The 10360-nt window shown below is 37.1% G+C and overlaps 1 protein-coding gene across 1 annotated transcript; it reads right to left on the bottom strand.

Moving 5' to 3' along the window:
- Positions 1-4407: 4407 nt before the first annotated feature.
- LOC126785184 (LOB domain-containing protein 29-like) lies at positions 4408-5378 on the bottom strand. The gene is made up of 2 exons (XM_050510798.1): positions 5065-5378; positions 4408-4931 (listed from the first exon to the last, which is right to left on the bottom strand). The coding sequence occupies exons 1-2, from the start codon at positions 5341-5343 to the stop codon at positions 4521-4523; spliced, it is 690 nt and encodes a 229-aa protein (XP_050366755.1). The 5' UTR covers positions 5344-5378; the 3' UTR covers positions 4408-4520.
- Between the last annotated feature and the right edge of the window lie 4982 nt (positions 5379-10360).

The raw sequence follows: 10360 nt of genomic DNA, 5'->3' as shown, positions 1-10360 counted from the left end.
AAGAAGCCGCTGCAATAACACATGACTATCATGGGTCTTCATTCCTGAAATCTTTTGTTCCTCCACTTTAACACAACGCGCTATATTTGCTGCATATTAATGGTTTCAAAGATGGCTTCACTATGTAAGATGCAACAAGGATTACAGCTTTTGACCCCTTCCTTTTGACCCATAAGTGTGGCTGTAGGCCATGAAATTCCAAATCCACACGCGTTTTAATAGTGTCTTTTGTCTTCTCTTTAAAATCGAAATTTGTTCCGATAATGTTGTCAGATACGTTCTTCTCTGTGTGCATGCCATCTATGGTATATCTTTGTTTCAATTTTGATCAGTAAGGCAACTCAAAGAACACACTCTTGTGGTCCCAACATAAGAGATCTTCAGGGCGCTTAGGTCGCGGGAACTTCGGCTGACTGCTTAGCCGACCAAAATAGAATGAGTTTAACTTTTCCAAAATTTCATCACCAGATAACTGTCTAGGTTCCAAATCAAACTCTTGCTTCCCATCAAATGCTGCTGCATCAGACCGCCATTCGTGATCAATTGGAAGCCATCTACGGTGACCCATGTAACATACATTTCCAGCATGCCAAGTAGAATGTATGTTGTCCAAGCATACCGGACATGCCTTATACCCTTTAGTGGTTTGAGAGGATAACATTCCATAAGCAGGAAAATCGCTAATGGTCCACATTACTGCTGCTCTCATCATGAATGAAGTTCCAGTATGTCTGTCAAATGTTTGGACTCCATTTATCCATAAATCTTTCAACTCATCAATAAATGGTTGCATATACATATCAACACACTTTCCCGGAGACTTTGGACCAGGAATTAATAGAGTCATAAAATTAAACTCCTTCTTCATTAGCATCCAGGGAGGGAAGTTGTCAACAATAACAGGCCAAGTACTATGAGACGAACTTTGTTGTCCCCAAGGATTGAACCCGTCTGTTGCGATTGCGACTCTTACATTTCGAATGTATGTTGCAAAGTCAGGATATAATCTGTCAAAATGTTTCCAAGCCTCCCCATCTGCTGGATGTCTAAGAACATCATCGTCAACTGCCTCTTCATGATCTATTGTCTCTTCATTAACTGTCACTTTTTCAAATGACTCTTCCTGACCATATCTTGAAACATATGGGAAGCCATCGTATATCATGTTCATGGTATGGTCCATAGAATGACTAAGAGTACCACTAGATGACCCACTTTCATGAATATAACCATCTCGCAAATCAGCCATTGTACGATTGTGAACGCGAACTTCACCGTGCTCCATCCATATAGTATAATTCTGCCACATGCCATTATGTGAAAGGTGTTGATATAGAAAGTGACAATTCACCCAGTTGTTGTAGTAGCATTTTCTACACGGGCACTTGTACCATTCTGCTCCATTACCATTATTGACTGCCCAGTTCACGAAATTAAATATTCCGTTTAAATAAAGTAGGTCCTCTCTACCGAGCAACATCCAGCTCTTGTCCATATTCTGTGTATGTTGTCATAACACGTACTAATAAAACAATTGAATAGCACGTACTAATAATCGAGATTTTCTAAGGCTAAATATCGAGAATAAAAGAATTTAACATTCTTTAATTTCATTCATCGCACTAATAAAACACAAATTAATTATTTATGCATAAAATTAACAAAAAATATATATTATTTATAATAAACACAAATAAATAAGGTTAAAAAAATAATTGCCAAATTAAGCACACCAACTTACAAGCTAATGAGTAATCAAAGATTCATATATAACTAAGTAAGAAAAATAATATCATTACCAGATGAAATCAATAACCAAGCAAGATAAATAGCTCATTGGAAAACATGTCAAAAAGAGGGGGAAAGATAACATACCGCCATAAAGTAGTGTGTAGAGATGTGGTAAAATGATATTTAAGAAATTTGAGACCATTTTCACGGAAGTACTCTCCAAAACCTGGGAATTGCCATTTGCTCTATTCTTTTGCGTCTCTATCTGCAGATTTGGAAACAGATAAGGATATAGATTCGTGAGCTCACTTAAGAGACAAACACTTTCGTCGTATAAGTCAAAAGGTTCGTCGTTTAAGTAAAATCAGACGACAAAAACTAATTGTCGTGTATAAATGATCCTAAACGACGAAAGCCAACCGACAACTCACTTTCCATCGGTTAAGTGGTAATTTTAGGTGACGAACCTATATGTTTGTCGTTTAGGAAACTTCTAGAACGACGAAAACATTTTCAGTCACTGTACGTCGTTTAAGGTCTTACATAAACGACGAAACCTTTTAGCCAAACTTGTTTTCGTCGCTTAAGGTCTTTTTTCTGGTAGTGTCCAAATTATCACCTCAGCACAAAAAATTCGGATAAGCCATAAACATCCCCTATCTTAATTGTAACAGTTCATTTATGAGTTATAAGTATTGATTTGCGCAATCCCTGTGTTCGTTGTGTATGACTCAGCTGGTTTTGATCCAATTAGTAACTGGTACTAGTTTTATGACTTTATCTTTCTGAAGGTTGTTGATTGTAATAACCAAATGCATGATTGAGGTCATTCATTATGTAAACTATATTAGAATGATCGAGTTCCTTTCACATGATATCAATATACAAGAGTCATATGTAACCAAATACAAATTACTTAACGTTAACCTTGATGACTTACAAAGAACAATTAATAGCTGATTAATAATTTTCTACTAACAAGCAGCAGTACGTATGTATCTTGGGCTGAGAAATCTACTTAATATACATGAATCGTGGTCTATATACCTGCCCTTAAGATGTACACATTTACAGTAGTTTATCTAACTTCAGCTGGGAGGTAGCTAAGTTTAATGAGCAACAAAATGAGAAAACAGTGTAAAACCAGTTCCTCGTTTTGGGGAAAGATTATAGCACTTATAATTCAAACTTTCAAAGCAATACATACATCCACAGTATACATCATCCATCTATCAGTTAGATTGAGTTGCCACACTCTCCTTATATATGTGAGGCTGATATGATCAACTAATTAAATAGGTTCTTCAAATGCATGTAATTAAGGTATTTAGCTTATTTCAACATAGATCTATCCATCATTCATCAATTAATATTTAATGCCACATCTCTTGCTTCATTCATTTCTCCAGTCTCCAGAATTATATAAAAGGCCATAAAAAAACAGCAGTTGCAGCTAATAATTAATGAATTATTTACCAAGCTAATTAACCGTGGGCAAGAGAGATATCGATGACCAAAATATTGCTGGACACTGGAGCTCCCTTTACGAAAAATGAGACTACCTAGGGTTAGTATTAGCTAGGTAGAAGTACATTTAAATACTATTATCATCATGCTGCTTTAAGCAGCAAAAATGCACTGAGAAATGCAGCTAGCTAGCTCATTGAACTTGAAGCCAGAAAAGTTGCAAAGTTTGAAGCAATTATCAAGCTGTTTATGTAACCATTACTGTAACTCAAAAGGAATGGCCGTAATCAAAACCATTATGCATTTGGTCATTATCAAATATCTAGAAGTATGATACACTTGAACAATTTAAGAACTATTTTAGTCTTTTAGAGGTTTCCACCCTAAACATAAAGAAATTTCTCATCATGTAATATGCATGCTTGGCCTCAACATATTAGTTAAACGTGCCAGAAAGATGCCTTCTGGAAATCTACAAAAGTTGGGAAAGAGGAAAGACCATAGTTAGGCTAGTTTCCAAGCCCTAAGTTCCAATGACGTACAAATTTGATTGGGGAACTGCTTTTATTGGGATCGGATGTACCTCTAAATTTGAGGCACACCGTCAGCTCGTCTTATCCTATTATAATTAGTCTTTTTTTGATGAAATCCTATTATAATTAGTCATCAAGGACTTCACAGAAGAAGAAAGCTACTTATGCATATCAAGAGTAGTCATATATGAACACAACAAGGAAATATATATGTTTAAATTGATCTGGTAGAAATCTGTTTATCTACTTCTCATTGTAAGTAGTTCTATAATCAATTAGAGACTGAATATATAATATTCTCTAATCTCAGTAGCCTCTGATTATTAAACTTGTCTAGTAGGTCTCAAAATCAGGATCGATCAGTATACATTCTTTATGCTGAAGATTATCATTTAATCAATTGCATGCACATCTCTATACAAGTAGTTGTTTAGTGTCACAGATTCTGTTTACTTAGTAAGAAGGAATATTATTGACAAATCGAACTATGTTAAGAAACTAAAATAGGTCAATCAGAATCAGATCTGTACATGTACGTACATCCAATTTCTTATTTTCAGAAATTTACTATTATTCAGTTATGAAAATCATTACAGCTAGTACTAGATCAAATATGAAAGAAGTACTCGGGCTAATTGTATTAACATTTCTAGGGTTCATACTCACCTAGCTAGCTAGCTCATATAAGAACTATAGCGACCAAAAACTGAAGTGCGTGCATGTTTTAAAACTGATATACTAAAAGTTCTAAATGATGAAAATCTTGATATTGCACTAAGCCCTTTCACCTCAAGAATGTTGATCAGCATAGCTGAAAGCCATAGATTGAAGCTCATCGGCATTGCGATCATAATTGCCCCAATATTGCGTGTTATTCATTTGCATGTCAAAAGAAGACAGGGCAGGAGACACCTCCTCAAAGCTTCCATGGGATGCATTTTCATCCCGGATTCCTGAATTTTGATCATAATTACTACTCCCAATGGAATTCGTACTCAAAATTCTGTTCTCATAGTATGAAATTGTACCGCCACTATTGGTATGGTAGTTATCTGAACTGACTTGGGGGACTGAGTTAGATGAATTTTCTAAATCAGGAAACCAATTCTCATTAGGGTTTGCTACAGCTGCAGAGCCATTCACAGAGCTTTGAGGTCCTTGATCCTTGAGGAAAGCTAATTGTGCCTGGAGGTTGACAACCTGCAAAGTTGAAATCAAGATCAAAACCATGCTTCATCAAATCAATTGAACATATAAAGTAAACAGAATCAATTAGGTTTTCTATTCAAAATGTTCAAAGTCAAAGGGGGTATATATACAGGGATCAGAATACCTGTTGTTGGAGGGCGAAAATATGAGAAACACAGCCATAAATGGGATCTTGGAGCCTGGCCTGAGCTTCATATGAGATCGTCACCGCAGCTTCGCAACGGTCACTCACCGGAAGGTGAGCGAGCAGCTTCGACACATTGCTTGCACCGAAAACCTTATGGATGGCAGCGAAATGGGTAGCGCCATCTTCATGGCAGAAATAAGGTGCAAAAATACAACCCGTCACACATTTTCTTCTCAAGAACTTGCAGGCTCCACAAGGCGAACCAGAGCCAGTCATGATCTTGATGATGATCTCTTAATTAATTGGAGGAGTTTTTTATGTGGTTTCTGCTCTCTTAGCTGAAGATATTGCGCAGCTAGCATTCTAATCACTACGTATATAAACACTAGGTAAGAGTGGAGGTGATCATTAAATAATTGTATTGGGTTCCCTTGATGGGCTACATTGTTCATTAGTTATATTTCCTTTTTAAGGGCCTCTTTCACCTTCCAGCTTAAACACTCTTGTACTCTGATATACTTTGATTCCATTCTACATCCTTATACGACAAAAGAGGAATCAATACAAACCAAACACATTTCTATTTCTTTGATGATCAACTGGTGCTGCATTTTAGCTTCCACATATTCTGCAGTGAGTGTAGTATTTATTGTCAACATCAATCTCCTTAAAGATGCTAAATTCATAATTCATAAACATAATTAATAATACCTTACGTATATATACAGGCATCTATTCTTACCGCGCAGAGTTTGAATGATCATTCTTCCATATCGTTTCCACGAGCGAAGTAGTTTACGTATAGCATGAACTATAATATTACGTACATTTTATAGCTCTCAGTTGTTAGGGCCGGATAGTTTTGAGGATATATATTACTAGTTCGCGGATTTGGGATCGGAGTATATAGTGGCCGGAATGTTTCTTAAGATTTTCCAATTTGCACCAACCCAAGCCGTGAAGTTTCCCCGCCGCCCTACATATTGCAATGTTGGTCGCTTATGGTACTTGCTTCTTCGAGACTTCGATCAAGAACTTTCACTGTGTAATTTTCATCAGTGAAAATATTACCAAAACACGCAGTAAACTTTGGATAAGTAAATGTGGTCGAGCTAGATAACGGTACTCCAACAAATTTTAGTCCGGACATTAGACAAGCGCAAAACATACAGCATTTAATTAGTTGAAGAAATTGAACTAATTTATGCATTCAAGTAGGCATTAGCCATGCTAGAAAACAATATGGCCCCTCTAAAATCATAGAAATATGATCAAGCAACACAAGCATAATTCATAATTAATAGTACGGATCTCCACAAATTGGACAACATTTTGTAATAGATCCGATCAATCAAGTGTTCAACTATTTGTTGGATGTCAAACAGTATTATTTGTTGGAGTGTCCCAAACTATATGATTTTGGAGTTCATTAGGTATGAATCTATCGACGAATGGTGCTTCGAGGGAGCAGAAAGATACATAATTTTTAAGAAAGCATATATTCGAGAAACGAATGAAACCAAAAGATAATGACACCGGAAGGAAACATTAGCTATTAGAATTGATACCCAGGAAAGCAAACACAAAGAGGAAGAGGGTTTTGATGATGATCCCTTTGCTTGATTTGTTTATGTTCATGGAGTCACGGTTTGTCTAAGCAATAGTGTATGTTTAATCATTATCTAATCTCATTATTAATCATCATCACTTTTGCTTGTCACCCATAGCTGCTAACATATAGACGTGTATTTAGGACCCACATTCCTAACTTAATAATGACAACCCAACTTAATCAGATTACCCCTCTTTCCAGCTCCCCTTGCTCCCATCCATTTACATCTTCACGATCATACTACGTTTAGTTTACGTTAGGATTTGAATTAGGATGTCAAAACCGATAGATTCGATCGATCATACTCGCTCGATCTTTAATTACTTTAGGAATTGAAATAAGCAATAAGCTAGATTTGTGTGTATGACGCTGCTGATCTTACATCCGATCTCATTCCCTAATTAACCAATACAATGTCAAGCTAAATTAACGTCGCCAATTGTAAACAAATAAATGTTAGAAAACCTAATTAAATGGTCAGTGCTAGCAAATCAATTCACTTGCACTGTTAAAAAAGCTGCTTATAGTAATTGCTTGAATTAACCCCTGCCAAAGCGAATGACGTACAGCGCCAAACAGCATGTTAACGAAGAAACTTCTGCATACAAGTGAATTAAATAAGAATTGCAGATGAAACCCTAGCTGCATGACATCGATCGTCATCGACCACGAAGGGTTTGTGCATGGCATGGACCTCACTGGAAACCACTAGCAATACACCTTTATCTCCTCATCGAGTTCAGTCAGGTGTATTTGTTGGCCACTTATTGCTCGGTCAAGGAACTAACACAGAGCAACAAGGCACATATGTAGTAGTTCATATTAAACATATATCTACATTTGCACTATGTATAGAAGCAATGTATAATACTATAGACATATAGTAGGAGATGAACCAAAATTTTAAGGCAGTGACCAATAGAGTGTACACGTAAATCTGTCTAAACTTTTGTGTGTAATCAAACAAACACCTGTATAAGCATAGATCTTTCATGTATTGCTAAAGCCACACAATTGGATTAACAACTAATGCAAAGCATATTATTGTACCTTCTACTAATATTTTAGTCATTGTGTAACAACTAATGCAAAGCATATTATTGTCAAATTAATAAATCAGGAGAGGTAAGGTGGGGAGATAAAGTAGTTAATCATTTATCTTCTTTCCTTGTGAAAATATGAATATTTATCTTATTTCTTTGCGAAATAATGAAATGAACGAAGCCAAAACAAATTGATAAGCAAAGAAATATACCATCAAGCTAAGCCTCTCCTTCTCTCGTAGTGTCAATAGAATTCAGACATGGGATCAATCTATAAACTTTGCATACGCCATTATTTTGGGTTATAGGTACTTCAAAGAGATCAATCATGGTATACTTAGAGGGCATAATGGTTCTATATTTAAACTATGCATAGTATCACTGGTTTTCTTGGTTTAAAATAGCTATATACATCAAAAAAAATATTATGCACGACTAGTAGTACATTTTTATACGTACTATGATGAATCAATCATGAAATATGTCAACGATATATTCAATGATTTTTTTTTTGAAAATCGACGAAAGTCATATATTAGCATTGGGTAAAGTACAATACATCATGAACACATGCTACAATATAATTGAAATGTGCAGAATAATTAAAACCCTAACTACTAGAGCTCTGACCACTCTTATGCTGAATCTCGGAGTACCAAGGAACCAGAGGAGCTGATCACACAAGAAAGTGTAATATGTAGGAATATAACATGAACATAGAACACCCTTGTGGACTACTGAAGAACTATGCGAAAAAATCGAGAAAAACCCAAGCACACGTAACACACGACCAAGAGAAAGTATCAAGTGATAACCTCCCGGGTCCTAGATCCAAACCAAATAGTGGGTGGGCCTTAAAGTCAAAGCACAACCCCCATAAAGGCCTAGACCAGCCCAACCTTGAAGTGTAGCACCCAAATCTACTATAGGCACCCCACGTAAGTGACCAGTAACCAAGACCAACAACCACCAATAAAAGTTGCCGCAGCCAATAGCTTCTCTGGCCAAGAGTTTGTTGACCTAAGACCCAGATGATGTCAAACCACCATGGATGTCCACCAATTTCTCCAATGCTAAGGGCTCGACAACAGCCCGGATCCTAGATTCGAACCCAAACCATCCAATCAGGATCACAACCAAATTGGAACACAAACCCAGCCGCCCAAGGCAACACAACCACTCCCGGCCGCATCTCCAACACTACGCCCTGCAAACACTAAGGCGACAGAAGAAAGTGGTCGCCTAAAGCAAGAAATGATTACTTAACGGCTCAGGCGACGAGAAGTTCGTTGCGTAAGAGTGGTCGCATCGTTATCGAGCCATCAGATCTGAGGCGACCAAAAAAGCAAAACCCGTCGCTTAAAAACTACAATCAAGCGACGACACCAGGTTCGTCCCATGAGACTAACGTGACAAACTTTATAGCTCAAGCGACCATATTTTTCTCGTCCCTTCATATTCAAGCGACATACATAGCCTTTGAAGGGAGAGTTGTATGCTCTCGTTTAGGCGACAAGAGTGTTAGTTTTTCGTTGCTTCATTTGATTTTACTGGGAAAATGATAGTTGATTTTCCAAATTGAAAGATACACAAACCACAAATTAACAAAACAAAAAACATAGCCATGTCTTAGAAACTGAAATTTTCATTCCACCAATCAAGACCCATTACATCCTGTATGTCGCCAAATATTTACAAAAGCTGGGGATCGATCTAATCTAACAACCTAACCCTGCTGTTTCTCCTTCCCATACCAACAAACCTAGTTCGATATAGAATTCCTGAGACATAGATCCAACTACTCCCTTCCCTTCCACATTCTTCTTCTTCAGATACTCTTGTTCTCTAGGCATAACCAGCTAACTCCAAAACCTAATCAACAAATTGAACAATCAGCTACACAAATTACATAGAGAAAAACCCCAAAATTGAAAATAGACCCAAACGAAGACGTACCTCAAAATTTAGGTACTCTAGGACTGCGGATAGGTAAACGAAGGAGCTGCCGCCGACGCACTAGGCATGGTGGTCGTTCTTGAGGAAGCTGGCGACTCATTCGGAGATGGGTTTGGTGGATTTAGCTTTGCCTCGGCAGGCTTGAGCGGTGGTGGTGGTGATGGCGGTTGCGGTGGCCATGGTGGTGAAGATCTGGAGATTTAATTTGGGGTCCAGATTTGTGAAGAAGGTGAGAGAAGAAGGAGATGGGTGTGGTGGGTAAAACGTTTTACATAATATAAAAGGGAAGAGAGCATGTGATTGGTTAGAGTTGTTTGAGGTGGATCGCCAACGTGGCAGGGTGGGTGAAACAAGTGGGGGGAAATGTTCTGAACGCGGGAACTGAAAATTCCAAATGAATTTGAGAATGAATTTGGTGAAATTTGTAATGCGACTTGATTAAATCAAAGGTCGTCGCTCTAATTAAGTTAAGATACGAGTATTGTAATATCTCGCCGCTTCATTAACTCAAGACATAGTATTATATTTATAGTTATATATATTTTAAAGTTTCATTAGCCATTAATACATATAATAATCTAGATCGAAGTAACTATATACGGAATCCCTAATTAAATTTAGAAATCGACTTTTCAATATTGATCCTTAATTAGATTTAGATATCAAAGTTTAATTTACTTAG

The sequence above is a fragment of the Argentina anserina genome, chromosome 2 (assembly GCF_933775445.1).
Source record: "Argentina anserina chromosome 2, drPotAnse1.1, whole genome shotgun sequence".
NCBI lineage: Eukaryota > Viridiplantae > Streptophyta > Magnoliopsida > Rosales > Rosaceae > Argentina > Argentina anserina.
This window is presented reverse-complemented; position numbering and strand designations above follow the sequence as displayed.